General features: G+C 41.2%; 1 protein-coding gene and 1 long non-coding RNA gene across 2 annotated transcripts; both read left to right on the top strand.

The window, feature by feature from the left end:
* The first annotated feature begins 6,909 nt into the window (after positions 1-6,909).
* Positions 6,910-7,943, top strand: LOC137377302 (uncharacterized). Its single transcript, XR_010976385.1, has 2 exons — positions 6,910-6,972; positions 7,914-7,943. It is a non-coding gene; the product is annotated as an uncharacterized lncRNA (long non-coding RNA).
* A 9,731-nt stretch (positions 7,944-17,674) lies between these two features.
* Positions 17,675-26,930, top strand: LOC137377301 (troponin I, fast skeletal muscle-like). The gene is made up of 5 exons (XM_068046861.1): positions 17,675-17,711; positions 17,815-17,946; positions 18,896-18,985; positions 23,753-23,935; positions 26,799-26,930. Exons 1-5 carry the CDS (start codon positions 17,700-17,702, stop codon positions 26,889-26,891), a joined length of 510 nt encoding a protein of 169 aa, XP_067902962.1. The 5' UTR covers positions 17,675-17,699; the 3' UTR covers positions 26,892-26,930.
* The last annotated feature ends 340 nt before the right edge of the window (positions 26,931-27,270 follow it).

Below are 27,270 nucleotides of genomic sequence, written 5' to 3'. Positions count from 1 at the left end.
GAATGGGCAGACACGTGACAGATGAAATTTAATGCAGATAAGTGTGAAGTGATATGCTTTGGTACGTAGAACGAGAAGAGGCAATCTAAAATAAAAGGCAAAGGGGTTGCAGGAGCAGAGAGAGCCCCAGGTATATGTGCACAAATCAAATAAAGTTGCAGGACAGGTTGAGAAAGTGGTGAAAAAGGCATATGAGATCCTGAACATTATAAATAAAGGCATAGAGTACAAAAAAAGTTATAAAACACCTTTATAAAGCACTACATCAGCTTCAACTGGAGTATTGTGCCCAAATCTTCACTGTCCAGAATGTCCGCGGCCACGGCGTGCGGTAAGTCCATTGTAGAGGAGAAGGAGCAGCGGGACCCTAGGGAAATAGGTTTACCACAGAGGGGAAGCCTTGCGTAAAGGTGCCCCGAACACTCAAAAAGCCATGAACGGCTCCTCGGCCGCAACTTCAAAGCGCCCGCCGGAGATGGCTCGGAGAGCATCTGCAGCGCAATGTCGGCAATGCTGGTACCGGCGCCCGAGGATGTCACTCACCTCCCGAAGGACGCGAATGAGCTTTCCAGACGTCGATGGTGGGAACTGAGGAAATGGCTTATTACCTGCACGCCTTTCCCCCCTTCCCCCCCTTCCACCCCCCCTTCCCCTTCCCAGCTCCACTCTCTCAGCTCACCCCCCCCCGCACCCCCCTCCCCCCCTCACAACCCCTTCCCAGCACCCCCCTCGCACCATCTTCCCCCTGAACCCCCTTCCCCTGCACCCCCCCCTTACAGCCCCCTTCCCAGCTCCCCCTCGCACCCCCTTCCCTCCACCCCTCCCCCTCGCACCCCCTCCTCCCACCGGCATCCTCCTACACCTGTGTAGGGGCCCTAACAACCCCACTGCCTTGTGGGCATCTCGGGAGAGACTAAGGCTAAGGGAGTAAACCCTAACAGAAAATCCGGAGCTGAACCCCGTAGGCGGTCATGTGTCACCCTTGGCATGTTTCCGGCAGTTCCTGCAGCCATACCGGTGCCAAACGTCGTGCTCTGCACTCCTTTGGACCCCACCAGAAAGGCCGAGAGGAGGGTTTTGACGCTTGGGCAACTCTCAACCTCCTTACTGTAAATACACAATCTTTAATAATTCAAAAAAAGGTACAATTGCTTCAACACAGATCAGTAGATCACATTAACAACAGTGGATGGTGCTGTATGACAGGGATTCTCAACTGGGGTCCATCAGAATGTTTCAAGGGGTCTGCCTGATTCCAGATGAAACTGCCTTCCACCCAGCATCACCTCTCATCACCGATTGGCACCAAAGCCTTTTGCATCTTTATTTATAGCAGGAAGGTGGAGCTGTGGGAAAATACTTCAGTGCAACCAATAAGGATTGAAGGTGAGGAGTACAGAGTCTAATGGAAGTTGGATGTATTTCAACATGTTCCAGTTACCCCACGCATCATGTTGTGCAGCCTGAGCCTGGGTTTTCTCAGTGCAGCTGCAAAATGTCTGTAGACTTGCGCGAGTGGTCTAGACCTCTCACCCTGACCAAGGTGGGTGAGAAGCTGATGCCACTCCTCTGCTTCAAATATGGCAATGCAGACATGGACATGATAGTAAATTACTGACCCCACCCAGGTACTGACTCTGAGAGCCAAATACACAGGTACTGTTAATGAGCTGCAACGTGCAACAAGAAGCAAACAAAAAGGGATGAATTAACCTGCATTTGAAATGCTCAATGGCACTTTGGGAATCAATCCAGCTGCTGTAAATTAACAATTTAGGGGGTGAGGGAGCAATGTCAGGCTGACCTTAACATTGGGCTACATGTTCTGTGCCATTGTATCACTTTTGGTTTCTGTTACTATTAAAACTGGATTTCAATTTAATTACTATTGGAAAGCAAACTGAATAAATAATGAACTATTCCTTCAAGTGACTACAGTAGAAACTGTGTTTATTTTGCTGCTGCAAAGCTTGCCACCATCTTCTTACATCGTGGCCTGGGCCTCGTGCATGGTCTTTCTTCTGCTGGTCGCAAACTTCCCAGCAAAAAATAATTAACAAACTCCTTTATATATTTTGATAGTTCTTCTCAGATTTTAAAAAAATGATGTTGAGTATTTATTAATATTTTTATAGACACCTCTGCTTATGTCCAGTTTTGTATAGCTTTAGAAACAGGCAGCTCTTTGTGGGGTATTTTATTTATAATTTTATAATGAAAGTTGGGGCAAATTCCTCAGGATATTTTCCTGCTCAATCCCAGGCTCAGAAATGTCCTTGTTATATTGTATGAGAATTGCTCTGCAGCCCAGTCATTGAATATCATGGGGCCACCACTTCCAACTCTGACTAACCTGATTAGTGCTAACAAAATATGGTCTGAGAGCCTTTTCACAAGATCATGATAATTACAGATGAGGTAGGCTTTTTGGGCCACATTAATTCACCCATTCAAGGTTCATATTAAGTAAGTAAAACAAAAATAATAATAAATATATATGTTTAATTGTATAACTAATTTTTATACTGAAAAAAATATTTTTGCTGTGTTATGGGGGTCCGTGGAATTTTTAAAACACTGCAAGGGGACCTCAGAAACAAAAGATTTAGAACCCCTACTCTATGGCATAACAAGGGAGATGTTCCTAAGGCTGGACCTAGTCATGCTGGGGGCCTTATTCCAGGAGACTGCAGATATCAGCAGCGACCTGCTGTGAGAACCTGAGCTTCCTGAGACACTGGTGCTCAGACATGTCGAGAGATCTGACCCTCTGCTTGTAGATCTAGTTTCAAGATCTTGCCTCCTTCCAGCTGGATCTCAGTGTCCATCCCCTCTCCCCTGTGGACTGAGGAGAAGCTGTTGCTGGTGTTACTCCTGTTACTGCTGGGCTGATTGCAGTGGTGTTGCTTCTGTTCTTGTCACTCATCAGAGGTGGAAGGTGGAGCTGCATATGCTGCTTCCATGCTGTGCTGAAGGCTGGCAGCGGGGAAGTGCAGCTGAAGGTGAGTGAAGTGCTAGACAGGTGAAGTGCCTTCCAAGAAGTTGGCAATCACCTGTCAAGCAGTGATATCACTCTCTGAGTGGAGGAGCGCTTTGAACAGCAGCCTTTCACCTGGCGATGGCTGGAGCTCTTCAGTGTAACTGATCAAAGCCTTCTCAGCTTGTCAGTTTCACGGAAGAAGCTCTTGCCGTTGTGCATTCTTCTCGGTAACACTGGTGTTTTGCTGACTGGTCTGGAAACAGGTTCCCTGGCTGGGAAATCCAGAATTGAGGGTTAAAACATATCTAATTGCCTTTTTAATGAACTTAATTACTTACCCCACAGATCCAAGTGCGCTCCCCGCTTGCCTTCAATCCCGCCCTGGGTGAAACCTGGAAGAGGGCAGGATGATGTCGAGATCCCGACCCAATGTCATTTATAGAGATTTAACTCCCCACATGCACCCAAATCACCTGCCCTTGCCTGGGAAAATTCTCCCTTTTGTGTCCCCCTCAGAGCTTTCTTTCCCACCTAATTTGGTATAGGCAGCAAACTTGGATACATTACACTCAGTCCCTTCATCTAAGTAATTAATATATATTATAAATCACTGAAGTCCCAGCACTGATTCTTGTTGTATCCTACTAATAACAGTCTGCCAACCTGAAAATGACCATTTATACCAAATCTCTGTTTCTGCCCTCTATCCATGTTAATATATTACCCTCAACCCCATAAGCCTTTACCTTGTTTATCAGCCTCATGTGTGGCACATTATAGAATGCCTTTCGAAAATCCAAACATACTACATCCTCTGGTTCCTCTTTACTAACAACATCCTCAAAATATTTTTATAGACTTGTCAAACACGATTTCCCTTTCATTAAACCATGATGATTCTGCCTAATCATACTGTTGGAGAAATTTTCTGAGCTTTGCTAATTATTACATAACTTTGTAGAAGCAGAAAAGCAGGACACAGCTTGTAGCTAATCTAACCACAACCAACGGTCATAAATTGTAGACAGAGCAACTAACCACAATCAGACATTATGGCCAAATATGGTGTCTGGAGTGGGCATTGAATTAAGGAACTAGCTTGTTATTGTTGAAACTGATGTTTTGCTGACCTCGGACCCTGCATGGTGCACCGTTATGTAGGCAGTCTTGTGGGTGCTTATCTAATTGTGAAACTGTTAGCTCTGCCTTTTTTATAATATATAAGTCCACGGCGATCTGTAGCTCTTTGGGAGTAGCGCTGGACCGCATTTAGGTAAGGTGTGCTCCCCCATGATATCATGCAATAAAGGGTTTGATTCTCAACGTCTGAGTCCGGAGAATTTGTTCAATAATTGGGCACAATCTGGATTTTCTCCAACACATACTATGATTTTTGAATTTCGAATTGCCCTGTTACTATTTCCTTAATAATGGATTCCAGTATTTTCCTGATGAGAGATGTCAGGCTACTCTTTTCTCTCTTCCTCCTTTCTTGAATAGGGGTGTTATATTTGCTACCTTCCAATCTATTGGGACTATCTCAAAATCTAGGGAATCCAGGATGAACAAGGATTCACCAAGGGGGAGCTAAAAACACGGTGTGTTTAAAATTAAATCCTGTTACAGTAAGTCCAGGTGAAGGCTGAGAGGAACCCCGAGACACCTTACTCACCTGGTCATGACACTATCTAAGTGGTATGATACAACATTTGGCTTTCGCTTCTTATAGTTGGTGAAAATATTGTTACATGGCCATAGAAAGTAATCTTGAAAGTGTGACAATTTCCAGAATTCTGCAGGAATCATATACAGGACTTTTTACCTGAATTTCTTTTTAGAGTGGCATGACTCTTGTAGGAAAATGCACCGATGTCTCACAAATAGAATGATCAATCATATTTTTATTTGTTGAAGAAGGAATGTTGACCAGGACACCGGGATTACTTTTTGGATAGCACTATGGTATCTTCAATGTCCACGTGAACAGAAAGTCAGAAACTCAGCTTAATGTCACATATGAAGGGCAGCATCTTGGACAATGTGGCAGTCCTTCAGTACTGCTCTGATGTGCCAGCATAGATCATGTGCTCATGTCATAGGCAAGAAAGCGATTGAGCTAAGTGATTTTCTGAATCCTATTGTAAAAAGAAGACTGCAGCATCACAATGCAGCTGAATGGCTGATCACTATTTTAAGGAGAGAAGCAAAACAATGCTAGATCTACTCAAGGCCCTTTTGTATTAGATTTGGCTTCAAGGGAGTGACTCAAAGGAAATCTCATTGTCTCCAAGGGCTACAGATCCCTTTTTCATATGCTGCCAGTTCCCATTGGAATGCCAAAGGAAAAGAGGTGCTTGTTCCTATGCTTCAGATCTCTGTTCTAGGAACCCACAAAGGTTCAATTCCTGAATTCTGTAGGAAGCAACCATATTGTATCTGGCAGCCAACAAGACAATATCAATGTAAACATGCCTCTGGTGATGCCTGCTTGTGAACAACCCTGATGCTTATAAATTGGTGTTATGTCTAGGTTCACAGCATGATGTAATCTCACTGGTCAGATATAACTTTTAAACAAAATCTGATCCAATTTATATATCATAAACTGCAGCTGTAACAGGCAAATCACATCTACAGAAATCAATCACGCTAACTATACAACAGCCTTGCAACAAATTCCAACCAGGTTCAGTGAAACAATTTTACTTGCCAGAGCCTCAGACACCAAAAAAAATTAAACCAATATAAAAAATACACAGCAAGTCAATCAGTTTCTGAAAAGTTGAAAGCCAGTTTATATTTTGAGTGGAGACCCTGCCTCATTTCAGATTTTCAGCAGACTGCCATTCTACCTCAAATTTTATGATCATTTTTGTTTGTGGTTATACTGTGCTGCCTGTTTGAGGTCAATAGCTACAGATCACATTTATACCGCTATGCTGTAGCTCTGAATGTCAGGAGAGATCTCTGCAAATGCTGACAATGTATTGACAGAGCTCCATTGCCAACCAATGTGTTTTGAGTGTTTTGAAAGCAGAGGTAGAAATGTCCACAGACAGATCATTAATAATCAAGGGAGCAGGGAATCTTCCATGGGTTCTCCTACTAGCACTGTAACTTTGGCAGAAGTTCAATGGAACTCCACAGAAATGGCATAGACAAACATTTTTACCATTTATGCCATTTCTCTGGAGTTCTGCTGACCTTCCATCAAAGTTTCAGCAGGAGATCGTGAGAACCCCCATGGAAATTCTAGGCAAAGGTTCTGCTTGTATTTATAAAGCAGTAAGGAGGCTTTACTGATTTCATGAGCACTTTTAAAATCTGCTTAATATGCCTAATATTCCATGTGGTGTCATGGCCAAGCAACGTGAGATGGCACCCCTAAGACCTTTCAGATTGAGACCTCACTCCAAAGCTTTCCTGTCACTTTTTGCGATGTTGTGAAGTGAACCTATTTTGCAATAATACAAAAGGGACAAAATAACTGCAAATTAAGGTCATCTGAAAATGATCCGATCTGTTTCTCCTTTCTGAACATTTTTAATCTCCTTGTAAGAGTCTTATGAGGAAAAAATAAGAATTAAAATACTCCAGTTGCTTTCTGACATGTTTAATGAGTTCATGCAGCAGTACACCATTACTTCTGATGGTTGAATGTCAATTCATCCTTTGCAGTCCTGCATTTATCAAGTACCTTCAAGCGGGTGAAAGTTTTCACAGATTTTTTTAAAGGTCTCCACAGCTCTACAGTTCCTTGAAGCTGTCTTGCAGCTGATTTATTTATACTCTAAAAGCACAGCTCGGGTATTTCTGGAGGCTGGTGTCTATTGGTCTAAGGAGAACTCATTGCCATAAAGAGAAAGCTGTGTTTTGCTGACCCATCACACAAAGCAATTTATACCGCTTGCTTTTGAAAACTGTCTGTGGCTCACAAGTCGTCACCTCAGCACTCCAGACTCACTGTCCTCTGTACGTCTTCTTTGTCCCAGGTGAGCTTTAATTTTGATTTTCAAACCTTTTTTATATCCATTTTAGTAATCTTTCTTGCTAAATGTTAATATTTTCAACCTGCAACTGTCAGGTTTTATAATTGCAATCGAACATCTTTTATTCAACTGCCTACCAAAAGTATTTGAATTTGTATTGCGACCATGGATGTATGAAATAAAGCAAAATTGCTTCTATGACCGTGAATTAATATTTTTCTATACATATTAATATAAATATTTGTTGGTGTGTTAATTAATTTTTTAAAAATCTTTTAAAATAATGAGTCATATGAGAGTATGTCCAATTAGGCATACTATTAATGTTTTAAAATCATTACATACAATGTGGGATTTTAAAGAATGTTGACTATTCAAATAATCTCACAATAAGTACATTACAGTTACACACTTTCAAAAGTTAATGCTTACATTTTTCCTCATTAGTAATTTGTTTTCATCAGTAGAAGCAAGGGTATAACAGTTTAGAGATGTTTGTTGGATTTTGCAAAGAGAAAACTTGGTTTTATTGGTATTTGCCTTGCAGCCACTTGGCACTTGTCTTCGACTGTGTGAGATTGAGAAATGACTGACATTAAGGAGCCCATCGACAAGCACCTGCTCCCCATGGTGCTCTGACCAAATTTAGAAACACTTTCTCAAATTAATTTCCAAATGCCACCCATTCTTAAGGATATAGTTTCTGCACAGCTCATCTTTCCCTCTTGGGTCTGATTTTGAAAACTGTTACAAGTCATCAATACTTTGAAGTTGAGGTTTTTTCCTTCTTCCTCATTGATTAATTGAGTAAAACAGCAATGCCACCAATAGCGTCTTTGTGCAAAAACGTTTTCATTGAGGATATTTGCATTGAACATTACCCATAAAATAGATATTTTAGGTTAAATGATTAAGTTAGTAATCCAATTGTTCTTTATCAACAGGTCATCACACACAACTATCAAAATGGGAGAGTGAGTATTACCTGTAGTTTTAAAATAACTTATGTTTGGTTTGTACTGTTTTGTACTGTTTCTGGTATAATGGGCATATAATTGGCAAATTTATTTCAATATAGATGAGTTTGAAGTGATGCATGTTGGTAGGAAGAATAAAGAGGCCACACATTACTTGGATTATAAGAGTGTGAATGGAGTAGAGGAGCAAAGGAATCTAGGGAGTACAGATACATACATTTCTAAAAGTAGCAACACAGGCTAATAAGGCTATAAAAAAGCAAACCAAGCACAGGGATTCATTTCCGGAGGGATAGAATTGAAAAGCAGAGACATTATGTTAAACTTGTATTGAACTTTGGTTAGACTACACTTGGAGAACTATGCAAAGTTCTGATCTACACATTATAAAAAGGATATAGAGGCATTGGAGAAGGTGCAAAAGAGATTCACAAGGATGATACCAGAACTGAGAAGATATACTTATCAGGAAAGGCTGAATGAACTGGGGCTTTTTTCTCAAGAAAAGTGAAGACTGAGGGCTGACCTGATAGAGGCCTTTCAGATCATGAAAAGGTTTGATTGTGTAAATGTAGCGAAAATACATACGAACATACAAATTAGGAGCAGGGGTAGGCCATTCGACCCCTCAAGCCTGCTCCACCATTTGACAAGATCATGGCTTATCTGATTGTGGCCTCAACTCTACTTTCCTGTCTACCTCCTATACCCTTTGACTCCCTTGTCAATCAAGAATCTATCTAACTCAGTCTTAAAAATATTCAATGACCCTGCCTCCACTGCTGTCTGGGGAAGAGAATTCCACAGACTCACGACCCTCTGAGAGAAAAAAATTCTCTTCATCTCCATCTTAAATGGGAGACCCCTTATGGTTAAGGCTGCTTTTGCTGACAACACAACCACTAGATGGTGCACTACTTGCAGATGCGCAAATGCAGTCACATCAACTGAAACGTCACTGTCTGCGACATCTCAGGCAGCTGCCAGTAATAAAGATGGCACTGTTCAATTTGACAGAAAAAAAGTGAAATTAATCCAAACCCCCTCACCCCTCAATGGCCATGATTGCTGCCTCCATCCCCCCCAACAGTTCCCCCCTCCCTTCTGCAATCGTCACCTTAATCACCACTTTCGTCCACTCGGTGCATGATTACGCCATTACGTTGTGACATCATGACATGGTGATGGAGCGCACATGCGTGGATTCATACTGGCAAGCTGGCAAGTTCTGGGACTCACTGATGACATCGGCGATCACTCTGCGCATGCTCTGCACTGTCAGGTGACACTTGTATTTTTAATATTGTCCCCTGGTTCTAGTCTCACTCATAATTTGAAACATCTTCTCAGCATCCACTGTGTTGAGTCCCCTTTAGATCTCACAGGTTTCAGTCAGATCACCTCTCATTCTTTTAAAGTCCAATGGATACAGGCCCAACCTGTGCAACCTTTCCTCATAAGATAAATCCTTCATCCCAGGAATCAGTCGAGTGAACCTTCTCTGAACTGCTTCTAATGCAATTAGATCCTTTCTTAAGTAAAGAGACTAAAACAGTATGCAGTACTCCAGATGTAGTCTCACCAATGCCCTGTACAACTGTAGCAAAACTTCCCTAATTTTATATTCCATTCCCTTTGCAATAAATGACAACATTCCATTTGCCTTCCGAATTACTTGCTGTACCTGCATACTGACTTCTTGTGAACTGTTTCCACTTGTGGGAGTAACCAAAACTAGAGATCATAAGTATAAGATAGTCACTAACAATTCCAACAGGAAATTCAGGAGAAAGTTCTTTACCCAAAGAGCAGTAAGAATGTGGAATGCACTACCACAAGGGGACATTGAGGTGAATAGTATAGATGCATTTAGGGGAAGCTAGATAAGCACATGAGGGAGAAAGGAATAGAAGGATAGGCTGTTAGGGTTAGATAAAGAGGGGTGGGAGGAAGCTCATGTGTAACATAAATAAGTTGGACCAAATGGTCTGTTTCTGTGCTGTAGACTCTATGTAACTCTATATAATCTCTAGCGATAGTTATACATTTCTGGTACCCTTTAACTTTGTGTTAATAAACAATGAATGTGGAGAATTTGAACTTTGTTTGGATTCTAATGAACTGTTCTTTTCTTTTACAGCGATGAGGTATGGTGTTGGGTGCTAGTCCCAGAGTAAAGTGTTTGTGACTGCATGATACTGGGGAAGACAGAATGAATGTAATCTTATTCATAATTCAAAGATCACATTCACTGTGCAGCCCAATGCACTTCATGATAGTGCTCTGTGTTCTAACATAGCATCAATAGTGTAGTCATTAGGATATCTGCGAAACCTAATGCTAATTGTGTGAAATGTTCCTGCATGTTCCCATGAAAAGCTTTTTTACCACATTGTGGTAAAGCACAATAGTTAGCTTGTGAAATGGTGTGTGATTTACACTTGACCTTTGCAAATAATTATGGATAATATCCTTCCAAACCTGGGCTGTGTCTGGAACTACATAATGCACAGATGAAGTAATGTTACTTTGCCACTGGAGATGGTGATGATAGAGTGATTGGAGGTAATGAATTATGAGTAACACACAGAAGAGCACACAACAGCAAAATACTGAGGATGCTGGAAATCTGAAATAAAATCAGAAAAGGCTGGAAACTCTCTGCAGGTCTGACAGCTGCCATGGAGAGAGAAACAGAGCTAAAATTTCAGGTCGATGATCTTTCATCAGATCTGCTTTTATGCACATTTGCAATGTAGGACTGTTTTTTCTCTCCATTTTTTCTCCCCTTCTCTTTAAGATGATGACTAATAGTCAGGAACAGGTCCTGGGCCACTGGTAGCCTCTGGTACTTGACAAGCAAAGATAATGAGTTTTAGGCTATGATACAAGTCTTGACAAAGCCATGCCCGATATTGTTCTGAACCCACAACTACACATTCCAATATTGGTGACCAGAGAGTAGACAGGAGTAGCAATCCTGTCTGATCTTTCCCCTCCCCAACAGAAGATGGTGAAGCTCACTGCAGTGCCCTCATTGTTGCCTTGGCCTAGTTCAGCACAGATAGGTGAACCTCTGTCCCTTCTACCTCAATGTGATTCAGTACCACACCGTAGGGTGCATTTACCCACCAAGCCATTGGCAGAGCATTGACTTGGTCCTTTTTCTCACTTGCAGATATGTTTTCCAATTTTTCAGGGAAATTTATTTGGGATTGCCAAAGACACAAATAATTTGAACTATGCAGCTATCAGTGTAAATAAATATTTTAGATGAACGGTAGGTGTTGGGGACAAAAGGGCAAGGGAATAATTATACATAAAACTTTGATGGAGCAGGATTGATGGATGCTATTGTTACAGACAGTGGTAAGTGGTATGGGTAACTTTCACTCCTCACTTCACAACTGACCGCAATCATGTTTTCTTAAAAATGGTGTGTTAGTGCCTAAGTGTTTTAGGCTCAAATAAACAGTCAAATGACAGGTTTTGTCGTAGGTTGAAGAAAAAGAGATTACATTTCTGCAAACAGCAAGAACCTTAATTTCGCAACCTTTGCCTACTCGCTCATTCACCCACATGCATACACAAGAATAAAGAGAGAGAGAAAGGGTAGGATGCAATTTAAGTTCAAAGGGAGGTAAGAGTTTGTGGTTTACAGAAAACCTGTTGTATCTTCTCAAAATGAAATGTCTTTTCAAAGGTGCAGGCCTGGCTGCTTGTAGTTGTGAACTTGCTGAGGTGTTGAAGTTTTCTGGTGGTTAAAGCTCCAGACTGGAGGCGGTGGTCACTTTAAGTTCTCTGCTGCAGCAAGTTGAAGTATAGAATTAGCAGCAGGGCTTCTTCCTTGTGCGGGTCCAATATCACAGCCTTTGGCTGGACTGGCTTTCGTTGTTTTGTTCTCGATCTCCCCTCTCTCTCCAGAGAGCTTCCTTTTAAGGTAAAACTCCATCAGTTTTGATTTTCTGTTAGTGACACATGACCCTCTCCCCGGTGTGACCACACAATAGACCAGGATATGGAAACCATGGCTATCTGTTGATGTCTGAATGGGGGACATTCTGTTATAATGGTGCTACTCCACGTCTATTCATTTTGGTTTGGGCTTTTAGTCAGCTTGTCTTCAGAACCCTTTGTTAGTTCATTCATGTAGATAGGAGTCATCAATAAGCAATGGTGCTCCTTTCAATTTCAATGGATTCTCCCGAGAGCTATTCAGACACAGTTAATGAATTTCATCTTTGCAGGCAGGTTTGTTGATTTCCAGTACAGGAGGAGTCATATGACTGCTGCTCCATTTTGACTGTGGTGCAAGTGTCCATGTTATTGTGGTTTAGTTTAACAGTTGACATTTTTATTTTCATAATTCCTCCAATTCATTGTTCATTTCATCATGGGTCTTTCCATTCATGACAGTGCGTTCTTAAAAGGATTTGCACAGTTACTAATCGAGAGTCCCAAATCATAGGGTCAGATTAAGAGGAGAAACTACTCCCCTAATATTAATGTTAAGGGAGAAGTGAAATGATTGTCTTTGTCTTACTTGAGCTCTGTGCCTAAATGGTATGATTATATGCTCGCTTGATATGCCCGCTTGATTGGCACCCATCCACAAACATTCACTCCCTCCACCACCGACGCACCGTGGCAATAGTGTGTACCATCTACAAGATGCACTGCAGCAATGCACCAAGGCTCCTTAACATCACCTTCCCACAACCTCTACCACCTAGAAGGACAAGGGCAGCAGATGCATGGGAACACCATCACCTGCAAGTTCCCCTCCAAGCCACACACTATCCTGACTTGGAACTATATCGCCGTTCCTTCACTTTCACTGGGTCAAAATCCTGGAAGTCCCTTCATAATAGCACTGTGTTTGTACCTACCCCACATGGACTGCAGTAGTTCAAGAAGGCAGCTCACCACCACCTTCTCAAGGGCAATTAGGGATGGGCAATAAATGCTGGCCTAGCCAGCGACACCCACATCCCATGAATTAATAAAAAAAGGTATAATTTTAAAGAGGGTGCAGGAATAGGGACCTGGGGGTTCACATATACAGATCCCTGAAGGTAGCAGGACAAGTTGATCAGGCTGCTAAAAAAAAACATATGGGATTCTTGGCTTTATAAATAGAGGCATAGAGTAAAAAGCAGGGGAAAATATGATAAGCCTTTACAAATCACAGTGTGTTCAGTTTTGTTCTCCCAATGATTCATGGAAGTACAGGTTGGCCACTTAGCTGTGCCATAGAGGCCAGCTATGGGACTTCTTAAATTTTAAAAATCTGTAGCTGGAGCTAAATTTTTAATTTGCAACTTTTTGAACAACTCATAAATGCAAGACTACGTAGATGTTGTTTCTCTGCTGTCACCAATGCTCTAGAGTTTACCTCAGGATATATGTGGCAGATTCCATGACACTGGGATTCAAGACAAATTTCAACAACTTCCATTTAAAGTGCTTCAATATAATTAAAAGAGAATGTTAAATACAGCCTATGAATTCAGTTAATATATGTCAAGCTTTCCACTGGTCACTAAAACAGAGATTGTACCATTGCTTAAGCTGTACTCTCTTTGTTCGCTGGTGGTAAAAAGCTGTATGAAAGGTTACCTATACAAAGTATTTTAAAGAAACATTGAAGGGACAAACTGCCCATTATTTTATCATTACACGTGGATTGACCACACTTCATTTAAATTCATACAGCTCTTTGCAAAGTAACTTTCAGAGAGTCATCCACGGTTTGGGGAGGTTATCAGATGTACAGCACCTCCATTTAGATAAAATATGGCTTATTAAACTGATCTCTTGATGGTTCAGTAGGTAAAAGCATGACCCAATGTGGAACAGCCCACTTGATGCAGAATGGTCCCAGGTTTAATCCTCTTTCCGTGCTTATTTAACTGTTTGCAGTTGGATTTTAATAGGAGTGCAATGAATGCCCTGAACTTTACGACTACTCAATCTGCCAATATGATACATACAGATTCTATTATATTGAAAACTGATTCAGCACCGTACATATTTTAGCTGATGTATTTTTTGCTGCCAATTTTCTTCGCTCCTTACCTGAAGATAGAAACCCATATTAAGGTATCCTTCCACAGGTGCCAGTCAGTCTCTGGGACAATGCTTGAGACTTTAACCCCAGCCTCAGCATAGCATTCCCTACTTCTGCAAAAGAAATAATCCCAAAGTGGAATAAATGTTAACATGTTAATTTATATATGGAACGTATCATTGAAATCAAGTGATCCGCTCTCATTAATTACAAGAGAGATCCAAATGAGAAGACTCAATGCACTGAAAGTTGCACTATGTAAAGTCCAACAGATTGTAGGTGCCAGATGGAGAGATGGGTGGAACAGTATGTTGAGTTGTACTCCAGGGAAGGCTCCGTCCCCGAAGAAGCTCTTGAAACCATAGAGAGCCTGCCTGTCATGGAAGACCTAGATACCAAACCTACGATGGAGGAGCTTGGCAAAGCAATTGACTCATTTGCCATTGCCAAAGCTCTAGGTGATGATGCTATACGACCTGAGCTCATCAAGCATGGGACACTGGCACTCCTGCAGCGTCTGCACAAACGTCTCTGTCTCTGCTGGAGGGAGGGCGCAGTGCCTCAGGATCTGCATGATGCAGAGATTGTGATCTTGAACAAGAACCAAAGCAACTGCAGAAATTACAACAACTATCGAGGCATCTCCCTGCTGGGCATCGTGGGAAAAATATTTGCCTGTACTGCCCTTGTCAGACTGCAGATCTTGCCTGAATGTATCTATCCCGAATTCCAGTGTGGTTTCAGAACTGGAAGATCCACAATTGACATGATCTTCTCAGTCCGGCAGCTGCAAGAGAAATTTTGTAAACAAAGGAGACCACTATATATTGCCTTCATCAACCTCACCAAGGCAGGCAATCATGTGAGCACAGGCGGTCTATTTAAGCGGCTGAAGAAAATTGGCTGTTTGCTGAAGCTGCTCAGCATGATCTCCTCCTTCCATGGCAACATGAGGGGTAAGGTGGGGTCAAACAGCATTGCATTCTGGCACATTTTGTGCTGTTGTCATCGGTCTTCAGTTCATCTACAGAGAGTGTCTACTTACAAACCAGAACCGATGGAAAGCTGTTCAGATTTGCCCGCCTGAGAACCAGGACAAAAGTTCACTAATTCCTTGTCAGAGAGTTGCTGTATGCCGATGATACTGCATTAGCATTCCATACTGAGGAACACATTTGGCAGCAAATGGACAGACTCTCTCATGCTTGTAAAGAGTTTTGTTTGACCATCAGCATTAGGAAGACGAATGTCCTGGTTCTGGATATTGCTGTACCACCATCATTCAGCATTGATAATAGGACCCTAGAGATTGTTGATAGCTTCACTTATCTAGCCTTCATGATCACTAGCAATCTGTCACTTGATGCTGAAATCAATATGCCCATTGCAAAAGCTACAGCTGTTATGTTCAAGCTGACTAAGAGACTGTGGAACAACAGCAACCTGATGGAGAACACTAAACTGCAAGTCTACCAAGCTTGTGTCCTCAATGGATTCCTCAATAGTAGTGAGACCTGGACAACATATGCCGGGCAGGAGAAAAGGCTGAAGAGTTTCCACCTTCACTGTATTATTGGCATCTCTTGGCGGGACAGGGTCACCAACTCAGAGGTCCTGGAGCGTGCTAATTCCGTCAGCATACTCATTGCTAAGCCAACTACATCTGCGCTAGCTCGGCCACATTCATCGGATGGATGACGGCTGTATATCCAAAGAACTTCCGTACGGTGAATTGACCACCTGCTGGATCTCCATACCTCCACTACAAGGACATCTGGAAGTGAGATATGAAAATGGTGGACATCAACACGGACAACTGGGAGACAGCAGCCGACGGCAGGGACTTCTGGTGGCTGAGTGTTCAGAGGGGCATCGGAAGAGGCGAGGAGAAATGGAAAGCTTAGTTGGCTGAGAAGAGGCCCAGAGAAAACAAAGGCCAGCAAATCCTTCAACTTCTCAGCCCACCACCTTCTTCTGCAGCAAATGCAGCAGAGACTGCTTTGCCGGAGTGGGGTGTCTGATACACGTCAAGTAATGTTTCACACACAGTTGGCAACAAAGATGCAAACCATCATCCCACAAGACAGAAGGATGCCAAGATTTATAAATAAGTATAAAATTAGACATGAGCAAATGGATTAAGACTATTGAAGAAATTATTGCCCTGTAATCACTTCTGGGTGTCTAACATTTTCTGAATTTGTTTGACTCTTCAGAGGATCTTTAGTCCATTTTGAGAATATATTTTCTGAAATCCTTCCATATTATTAAACTGCAAGCTGCCGTGTGGGGCAAGGAGCAACAATCAAAAAAAATAAGTACACTTATTTATATTCAGTCTGAGGATATGGGTGTCACTGGCAAAGCAAGCATTTATCCCCAGCTGCTCATAACGAATCTGTTTTTATGACAATACAAAAATTGTATGGATAATTTTACTAATATTAGCTCTTTGTTTTGTATTTTTTTAACTGAATTGAAATTGCCTTGGAGAAATTTGAACTCAAGTCAATTTAGTCATGTAACAACCAAACTGAATTGACTAAAAATGCTTCAGGTGCTTTACTGGTGATAGAACACAATGATGTTTGGGTTTGGACAGAAAATCAAAATTCCACAGCCAATAAAATGGCTACTTAAGTTACAAGAATATATCTCAGTTCAATTTTTTAATGGAAAACCATTAGTGAAATGATAAGGTTCATAGTGAAGATCATCAACAAAGGGCAGAATTTTCCCCAAGGGCTTCGGGACCCAACCGTCAGGGTCACAAGGGGGTCAGAAACCCGCACCGTGTGGGGAACAGTCACCTGGCTGTGCTTTTCCCCAAATTAGATAATTAAAGACCTGAGAGCAGGCTCATCGTCCAATTAGGGACAGTGGACGGGTTCAAAAGCTGGACGGTCAATAGGAGGCCCTCCAGCACTGAAGAAGCAGCAGGTTGCCTTGTCAAATAAGTAAGAGAGAGGGTGCTACCATTTTGAGATGCCCTATCTCTCACTTTTTTAAAGTTAAAAAAAAAAAGCATTTAGCAGCTTCCCACCACTGTGAAAGGGGAGCCCAGCAAAGTCATGCAGACAGGAAGGGCCTCTAAGCCTGCCTGGAGCACTGGCCCCTCCGGTCTGCTGTTGGGTGGCTGCCTCCAGGAAGTTACACTGTTCCCCAACACCTCAGGGGACCTGGAGGCCAAATGGTAAATTCCACTCAGCCGCCATCAATGGCCCTTAATAGGCCTTTAACAAGCTGAATTGGCTACCTGGTGCTTGCGGGCGGGTGGCCCTGCTGCCCCCACTCCCCATTCTGCCTTCAGGAAATTGGCCTGGGGCGTAATAGTGCCAGGAAACTGGCAAGCCGTCCGGTGACGCAAATCTATGTGCTCGTCCCTATCGAGGCCTAAAAATTCAGCCCAAAGTTGGGAAGAAAAGATAGAAGATGAAATAAATCAAGTGGTTGAGCGACATCAATCCTGGGCTTTAAAAAGTGTGGGTCATTGGAGGAAGGTTTCTTGGAATTTAATTCCAAGATGAATTGTTGAACTGGAAATTCTTGCACACTAACTGCATGTTCCTTTGCTGTGCCAGCTATTTGCATTAATCTGCTTTTAAATTACTTTCTAATCCTTCTTCCCTTTCTCTGATCTTGTTTCACTACAGAAAAAATCCAAGCTAACCTCTTCTCGCAGAATGCATCTAAAGGTAACTTGTCAGCCTAAGGTGCAATTTCTTTATACTGATTGTCATGTACAATATGTTAATTGTTTTCTATTTAACTAAATGCTTCATCACAAATGCATTTCAGAGTTTGCTGCTCTCTCTTGCCAAAGCTGCACTTGAGAAGGAAGAAGCTGAACGGATAGCGGAAAAGGAGAGGTATATGGAAGAACATTGTGGACAACTGCAGACTCATGGGCTTTCAATGGCAGAGTTACAGGTTATTTCAAGATCATTTTCTGAAAAAAGCAATCTACTTTTCTTTTTGGCCAAGATGAAATAGAGGGTAGTGCTCTCACTGAGAAAATGAGAAATGCTGCTTCACTTACCAATAGTCCCACTTGAATACAGACCCAAAACCATGATTTTCTAAACAAATGCATTTTAAAAGGGTGACATTCTCATATGCACTTGAATCCCTGTTCCCTTCACAACCTAATGACCTAACTTGTAAAATTTAATGCAATAATTCACAAAACACATAGTATAAAACAACTATCAGCAATTTTTTGCTTTTCATATTTTTCCTTTTCTAACCTCTCCCTCATTGTAGCCATCGGCCCCATGCCCTAGTTCAAAAGTAACCTCCTTCTAAGGGTTTCACCACCTATTCTGTTCCACAGGTGGACCCGTTTGAAACTGCTGCCTTATGGGTGGAAGCAGACATTTTATCAATTCCCTTTACTGGAGCAATACGAAGATATACAGCCTTGAGAACTATTTAACCTAAAACATGCATTTTGAATAAAAAAATGTTTTGAAAACTTTCTGCTATTGTAATGTCATAACTTCACTGGAAATTTGGCGTAAACTGGGTTTCTGCCTCACTTCTGGCGAAGTTACATGGACGCAGCAAGAAGTCTGAGGAAATTCAGGGCCAATGAGTAAACTTGTACAATGATTCCTCTCCTTCATTTTGACTTCTCGTGGACTGTTCCGCAGCTCACCAATGCTGCCTTGCAGAGGAAGAATTCAAACAGGACTTTCTAGACAGTCAATTATTTCTTCCCATTTGGATTTCACTGTTCCATCCAATGCAGTTCCCAGCAGGCCTTTTTGCCAATTCCAGTGATAACATGGATGTGCTTTAAACTGCACTACATTTCATAATGAAAAGAAAGACTCATGGCCATTGCTGTGTTGAATATTCTCACTATCTGTCTCAACAGGACTTATGTAAAAAACTTCATGCGAAGATAGATGTGGTTGATGAGGAGAGATATGACTTGGAATCCAAAGTTACGAAGAGCACCAAAGAGGTAATGGTCACTTTGACACGTATCTCCCGTGAACAACCTCACCATATTTTGTTCCTTTTTGGAGAAATATTTTAGAATAATCCCAAGGACTAATACAATATGAAGTCCTTCTAAGCGTTTTAACTGTAGAAAAGATTCTTAACCTTTAAACCTGTGCTTATGTTATTGTATCATATGAAATAGCTATAAAGTAAAGCATTAATACTGAAACCAAAAGTACAATCAAAGGAAACAATAAAACCAAGGATATCAACAATGCATGATAATCTAGAAGTCCTCACTCTAAGAGGGTGAAATTGGCCAATGCCAATAGTGCAAAATGGACTGGTAATGAATCAGCAGCTCACTTCACACCACAATCAATTTTCTTTTCCATAGAAGTCACTACCGATTCACTATCTTTCTATTTTGCACTATTGGCATTAATCAATTTCAGCTTCTAAATCTTTTTTCATAGATCATAACATGAGAAAGAGTGCAATGAAGAAAGGTCATTCAGCCCTTTATGCTCACTCCTTCCACAAGACAATAGACTATCTACTCAATTGTGGATATAATCCCATCCACTTCATCTGCATAAATACTTGTTGATTCCCTGAAAGTAATTAAGTAAAATACAATATTCATCTCTCCCCACATCTCCTCCATAAACTTCCCACCCAAACATTTCTCATTCCTCTTCTTCCAGTGGGTCTTACAGCAGATAAACCAATGGGGTGGATTTTTCTCCTCATTGCACCTAAGGAATGCTCAGTTCACAGAGTAGCAAAGAGGAAATGAGGGTGACAACCCACTGCACCAGGTCTCTGCTTCCACAAAACTTCCCTAGGATTTCCAGAACTTCCTTTGTTCAACATAACTTGGAATTCACCATCTTTATTTCAATGTATCTCCGTAATGTTTAATATTGTTCCCAACCAGATATTTGGTTATTTTCTGAATGAATGAGTCAATGAACGTCAAATGCTTTTGCTTCTATTTATGTTAATAATTCATAAGCCTTGTATTATGAACCAATTACAATTTTCAAGCTTAAGTATTCAAAATAAGCGCCATTAATAAATACAAGCTTCATACTTGAATACTTTAAGTACGAATCATATGTTAGCAAACATCCTGGAAGGACTATGCCATCACTGAGCATTTGTGTCTTTCAATTGTCTCCCAAATATGTACACTTGATTTGGGCATTGTAAAGGATGCCAAAAAGGCACTCTGTTTTTCCTTTATTGAGGTCAATACAAAGACAAATTAGATGACTCAGATTCATTTAAAAAAAAATGTTTTTGCTCTTTTTCAAATATTTGTGTCTCCCTATGCTACTTGTAGCACTTCTGCTAAGAAGGTGGGCATGTAACTCACTTTAGATCTCTGCCAACGGTTCTCTGAAAACCAACACTGGAAATGATTGAAAATGGATGACTATTCATCTGGTTTCTATGGGAAATATACAGCCTGCAGTCTGTGTCTTTTCCCAACAGTACAGCTCTATTTCAAATCTTGCCAAGCTACAATGTGCTGTTCCACCAAAGAGCTGTTAACCATGGTTCATATGAAGAGGGACTGTACAACTTTGTTGGCAGAGATTAAAATGAAAACATATTTGGTGTCCCACATGAAAGTCAGGAGAATATTTCATTGCTGAAGAGTCAAACTCAAATCTAGGTAGGGAAGACCATGCATGTCTTCATGGACACCAGTTGTCTCCTCCAAGGCTTTAACTAAAAGGCTGAATTATGGAGTAGTACTGTTTTACAATTGGTTAAGATTTAATTAATACTAATGTCAAGTATATTGTTGTCATTGTACTAACCAAATCTTTTGCAATTCTGCAGTAGTAGAAAATATAGTGGGGTTGAAATTAGTCTGAGCCTGAACAAACAGGCCTGCACTGTACCCCAGAGGTAGCTTGGCCCACAAGAAAAAGCGGGTAACTGCTAATAGCAGGCAATGGAGAGGGTGGGGGGCCCATCAGAAGGATTTTGAGTTGGGGGGAAGCACTCTGCTGTTCCTGCTCAATGGAAAGGGCTGCTTAAATAGAAAATTAAAATTAACTTTTAGTTGGCAGCCACAGGGGCCACTGAGCAATCCTAAACAGGACAGGCCCAACAACTGCCCTGCTCATCGGAAACAAATTTTGGAGAACGGTCCTTCAACAGGTGCTAAACCTCTCATTAACATATTCATATCTTAGGTAGTTGCCTGGGACATCTATAAATGGACATGATGAAATTATCAGAATGGCCGCAGGCTATCCCACTGCTAAATTGGTATGTTTTCCGCCTAATTTACACCCAAAAAGCGCAATGCGTTCCAATTTCTACCCCATAGAATATAGAATCCTCATTTGGAGCTACTGAATTTCGGAAAAATGGTGTCAAACTTGCCCCAATGAAGTAGAGCACTGGAGCACAGAGACAGAAGCACTTTTGGTATTTACATTTTCCTCACTTTTTTAATGTACTTGTTATCATGGTAATCACTTCCACAAAGGCACTTGGCTAACTAATGTAGCTAAATGTCCACAAAATGCTATTGCCCACTGCAAGGTTTCAAGCGACCTTGTCGGTCATATCATACCAGTTGTTTCCCTGCAATACCTAGTAGCTTCTTGTTCATTATCTGTAATTTGCATCCTCTTGATGCACACCAATGAAATTCTGTGGCGAATAAGTAGAAAGCTAAGAGTTATCAATGAATAGAACATATAATTAATCAGTTGCAGTGTTTCTAACAGAATCTTGAAAGTTGCATTTTCTTTTAGCAGAATATAATACAATACAATATCATACAGAAGACTGCTTGGTGTGAGCTAACGTAAAACTAAGTTAAATGTATCTTCAAAAATAAAAACAGAAAGTACTGGAAATACTCAACAGGTCAGGCAGCATCAGTGGAGAGAGGAGCAGAGTTAACGTTTCAGGTCTTGACCTTTCATCAGAACACTTTGTGTTCTTCATGTTGATGAACACTATCATCTTTGAGTGGTCAGAATCTTTAAGGGTTCATTAAAGGCAGATATTACAGTCAGATCCTTACTGGGTCGTGTGCTTGTGGTGGATTAATGTATATATTTTAAAGGTAAAGTAAGATTAAAATTCCACAATGCCACAAACATTTTCTGATTGCAAGATAAAGGATTAAGATGAACTAAATCAGGAAGTAGTAATCTGGTGATTTTAAACTTGGGTTTTAACAGGCTGTAGATAGTAGGAGAAATATAGAAACAGTAATACACCATTGAGCCCCTTGTACCTGTCCTGCCATTCAGTTTGATCATGATTGATCTGTATCTTAGCTCCATTTACCAGCCTTGGTTCTGTAACTCTTAATACCTGTGCCAATCAAAAATCTTATCAATTTCAGTTTTGAAATTTTCAATTGATCTAGCTTCAACAGCCTTTTGCTGAGAGTTCTAGATGTCCACTACTCTTTATGTAAATAAGTGCTTCTTGACATCAACCCTGAAAGGCCTAGTTCTTAATTTAAGTTTCTGCTCCCTTGTTCTGAACTTTCACAACAGAGAAAAAAGTTTTTCTTTAGCTAGTCTATCAACTCCTTTGATCATCTTAAACACTTTAAATAGATCACCCCTTAAATCTTCTATATTCAAGAGATTACGAGCCTAGTCTTATGCAACCTTTTCTCATAGTTAAACCCTTTTAGTCCCAGTATGATTTGTTGAATCCGTACTGCACCCTCTCCAAAGCCAGTTATAACCTTCCTGAGGAGTTGTGCCTCGAGCTGAATGCAGTACTCCAGATGGGGTCTCACCGTAACTCTATACAGCTGGAAAATAAATTGCAACAATTGTATTCCAGCCCTTGAAATAAGGGCCAAAATTCCATTAGCTTTCTTGAATATAACTTATAAATTTCCACTAACTTTTAGTAATTTCTGTGCTTGGACCCCTAAATCTCTTTGTTCATCCACAGTCCCGAGCTTCTTGCCATTTAGAAAATATTGTGATCTATCTTTCATAGGTCCAAAGTAGATGACCTCACACTTTCCCACATTGAACTTCATCTGCCACAGTTTTGCCCACTCATTTAATCTATTTGCCCCATTGCAACTTTCTGCTCCTTTCTGCAGTATTTACTATGCCACCTAACTTAATGTTGTCAGCAGACAGAGAGGTACTGTGAAACTGAGTTATAGTAGAAGACATGAGGGATTGCAGAAGGGGCGAGTGGCAGTAGGCCCATGGCAGCAGTAGCAATATTGCTGAGCATCAAATTAAAGGGAGAGGGGCCAGTAGTCGACTTCACGCCCTCTCTTAATGCTCCTCATCTCTTCAATGAGGCACCAAACCTTTTTCGACGTTTTTTAGAAGATCTTCAGGACTCTTCTGCTCCCTCTAATTGCTCTGGTAGTGACAGACACTTTGGTACTGGTGGGAATTCCATCAGGAGTCCACCCTGCATAAATAATCAGCCCCAACTCAGGAAATAAGTTTGAGGTAAATTAAAAGCAAAATACTGCGGATGCTGGAAATCTGAAATAAAAACAAGAAATGTTGGAACCACTCAGCAGGTCTGGCAGCATCTGTGGAAAGAGAAGCAGAGTTAACGTTTCGGGTCAGTGACCCTTCATCCCAATCCAACCCGCTTCCAACATGAGTAAGAGATTGTGGACCTGATTTCAGCACAGTGAGGATGCAGGAAATAGAAAGATTGTATCGGATGATCAATTTACAGCCTGCAATTTATTTTGGGCCACTTCCTATTTACATGTAAATGTTAATGTTTGACTCTGTCAATGCTGCAGATTGATGACCTGAATCTGAAAGTCTTTGACCTGAAAGGCAAATTCAAGAGGCCACCACTCAAGAGAGTCCGTATGTCTGCTGATGCCATGCTACGCGCTCTGCTAGGCTCCAAACACAAGGTGTCCATGGACTTGAGAGCCAATCTGAAGCAGGTGAAGAAAGACGACACTGAGAAGGAGAAGGTAAGGCAACATCCCCGAAAACTGTGGCTGACATTTTAATTCTCCCTTTGATAGCTTATACCTCTGCATTGGCCACTTGAAGTGAGGACACGTTTTTGAATCAAAATTTCCTTAGCCTGACTGAGGTATTACTGTTACTAGTTTAAAGTACCTGACCTCAATCGGGTTCAAATATCAGATCACGTAGCTACAAGCTGACTAATTGCCAAATTATTTATTTTATAGGTACACTGTTATCCACTTTGATAAATTAATTTTTTATTTCTATGATAGCTTCACTCTTTTAGACTTCCCTCCATCTTCCCTGACTACTTATCTCTGAGGCCCATATTGAGGTCTTGTCATTAGGCAGTGTAATCATCCACTGGGAAATCCATAAGTAGAACTGAATTATGTCACCTCTTCCCCTCTCTACCACAAAAAATGATTAGCCTGCTATCAGTACCTCTTTGGTAGCCAGACTGTGATTGGGAGCTCATCATGTGGGATTACCATGGATGAGTATCTATTTCTTATTGTTCTGTGCTATTATGTCAGTGTGCCAAAAGTGCTGCCCCATGGGGGGACATGTAGAAATCAACTTTCAAACTTGGAAAATACTGTATCTTTTTAAGAATTAAATCCTGTATCTAGCCATGGATTTAACACATTTGTCATATGAAAGCAGCAAAACAAAACTTTATCCTGCCATTTTTGTCAAAGTAGGAAGTCCTACGTGTCCCTGTTTGGTATCCCTGAGGGTAGTCCATCATCTCTAGGCCACAGCCAATGGTGCTCCAACAGGACTGCTGGGAGGTGCAGAAGAATAGCTCAGACATACTTCTCCCTATATTTTCTTTTACTCATACCTCCGCCCAGGAGATTTTCTGCTTCCATTCAGCATCTCCCCGCAATGGCACAGCTAAGAACAGAAATTTAATGGGATGTTCAATTGCTGACTAGGGCTGAGTTTTCTGATCTCAGCTGGGGTGACAGTAGGGATCTGACAATTGACCTTAACCTCACTAACTAAGGAAGAGAAATCAGCAGAGGTTTCTACCTCTAACCATTGCCCAGAAATTCCTGCTGGAAATACGTAAGTGTGCAAAATAGTTGAGGCGGAATCAGGTTTGGCTTTAATACCATTCAAGTAAAATAGCTTGTTGACACAGCATCAAGGATCACATACAAGAATGGACATCTTGCCTACATTGAACTAACTGATTGCAAACTGCAAATTTAGTGCTTCAGTTCCTAATTTTCATATAGAATTCCTTAGATAGCTTCATGATAGCTTAGTGAGTAAATGCATTTTGTGAAGTGGTTATGTACCACATGAACTAGAAGGTTCCAGAGTCAGTAACCAGCCTTTGTTGATTTAGCTGATCCCAAGTAGCAGCAGGAACATCATGCAACAACAATGTATATTTATATAGTGCCTTTAATGTAGAAAAGTGCCCAAGACACATCATAAAGCAATAAAAAAGAGACTTTGAGCTCAAGGGCAATTAGGGATGGGCAATAAATGCTGGCCTGGCCAGCGTCGCCCACATCCCATGAATGAATAAAAAAAAAGGAAGGGGAAATTAGGATGGGTGACCAATAGCTTCAACAAAAAGGTGGGTTTTAAGAAGAACCTTAAAGAAGGAGAGGCAGAAGGTTTTAGGGAGAGAATTCCACTACATGGGGTCTAGGCATCCTTGGCATGCCCACCAAGGTAAAGGGAAGAAGGGACGCACAAACGGATTCAGAGGAATGGAGAAGCAACATTTCAGTCTGCAGAATTAGTCTTAATGGGAGTAATTTTAACTTTTGGTGGCAGTATTTAAAGGGTGATATTGGATCAACTGCCTGTTATGCATCTCACCCGGTTTTCAATCGGAGGAGGTATGTATATTATGGGCAATCAATCTGATATTGTCCATTTTACACTATCAGTAAAAGTTAAAATTACCCTTAGTATTTCTGAGCTAGAAATAAAGAAAAAAAGATCCTCAGGTTCCTATCCCCACTTAGCAATTCATTCAGGGAAGTGCACCTATATGGACATCTGGCAGGGGTAGAACCAGGCTAGTCGTAATGCCCACACAGTGCTTGCCTTCACTGTTTCAGGTCACTTACTAAGAATGACCATTCAAGCAAAATGCTGGAGCTGGGTCAGTGCTGTACCCCAGCATGAGTCAAATGCTTTGATGAGAGGAAGGAAGAAAACTGAAATAAAAGTCACACAGAATTATATTTGTGTTTCTCTTGCTGTAAATCCCAAAATGGTTGTGGGTGGGTGACGGAGGGGCAGAAGGTTCCATCCTGTCATCCTCCTCTTCTGAACGTGCTTATGGCACAATTCCAACATCATTCAGAGTCTCGCAGAGGTTGTTTTTCTTGATGTATGAGGCTAGACAGTGAGTTTCAGCAGGCTAATTTAACAGAGAACAACATTGCCAAGCCCAATGCTATCCTCAGATGACATCCATGCAATTTCTAGCAAGGATCTCTGGATAACTATCAGGAGCTGCAGAGATGGCTGATTTTTATTTCCCTTTCTGCCTTGGCTGAAGTCAGCTAATACAAAATAGACAGGGAATGATTCCTGAGACCTCTGTGGTCTGTAAGTTTCAGTTTCACCTGGGCATTTATCATGCAAGCCAATCCAAAAGCCACAAAACTGGGATTAAATGTACATTAATGTTTATCCCAGTTTTGGAAAATTGAGGGAAAAATAAATTCCATAGGCCTGTGGGTGTTCACACCTATGACTGTGCCCATGTAATGTGCATTTGTATCACATGTTTGTTCAGTGTTTGTGATAGACCAGGGAAGGAGAAGCCAACTGATTGTTTTGCTGAACCTCATCCTTAAATTTCACAAACTACTCTCACTGCAGGATCTGATGCGTGATGTTGGAGACTGGCGTAAGAATATTGAAGAGAAGGCTGGAATGGAAGGCAGAAAGAAGATGTTTGAGGGCGCTGAATAAAACCTGTCACCATAAAACCAAATACTGTATTACATTTAACATTTGTAATAAAATATACGTAGGTCAACATTGTTCTCATCGATATTGGAAATATGTTGTGCTGATTTAGTTTGTCCCATTTGGAATGAGAGGATAAAACAGCTGTTGGAATGCGGGGCTGGGACCTATATTGAATTCAATCTATAATTTTACTGCTTGATATTGCGCCATTGGTTAGGCTTGCCATTTCAATTTAATTGTGATGATATTTTGAACACCAAGTTGCTGAATGTGCAAGCTGATAATGTCACTGTGAGGGAAACTCAGCGTCTGGGACCTTGTTAAACTTGTGTATCACCTTAACCAATCAGAATGAAGGTTGTGAAATTGACAGTGCAAG

The sequence above is a fragment of the Heterodontus francisci genome, chromosome 14 (assembly GCF_036365525.1).
Source record: "Heterodontus francisci isolate sHetFra1 chromosome 14, sHetFra1.hap1, whole genome shotgun sequence".
NCBI lineage: Eukaryota > Metazoa > Chordata > Chondrichthyes > Heterodontiformes > Heterodontidae > Heterodontus > Heterodontus francisci.
The sequence above is the reverse complement of the archived record's forward strand: the minus strand, read 5'-3'. Positions and strand labels throughout refer to the sequence as shown.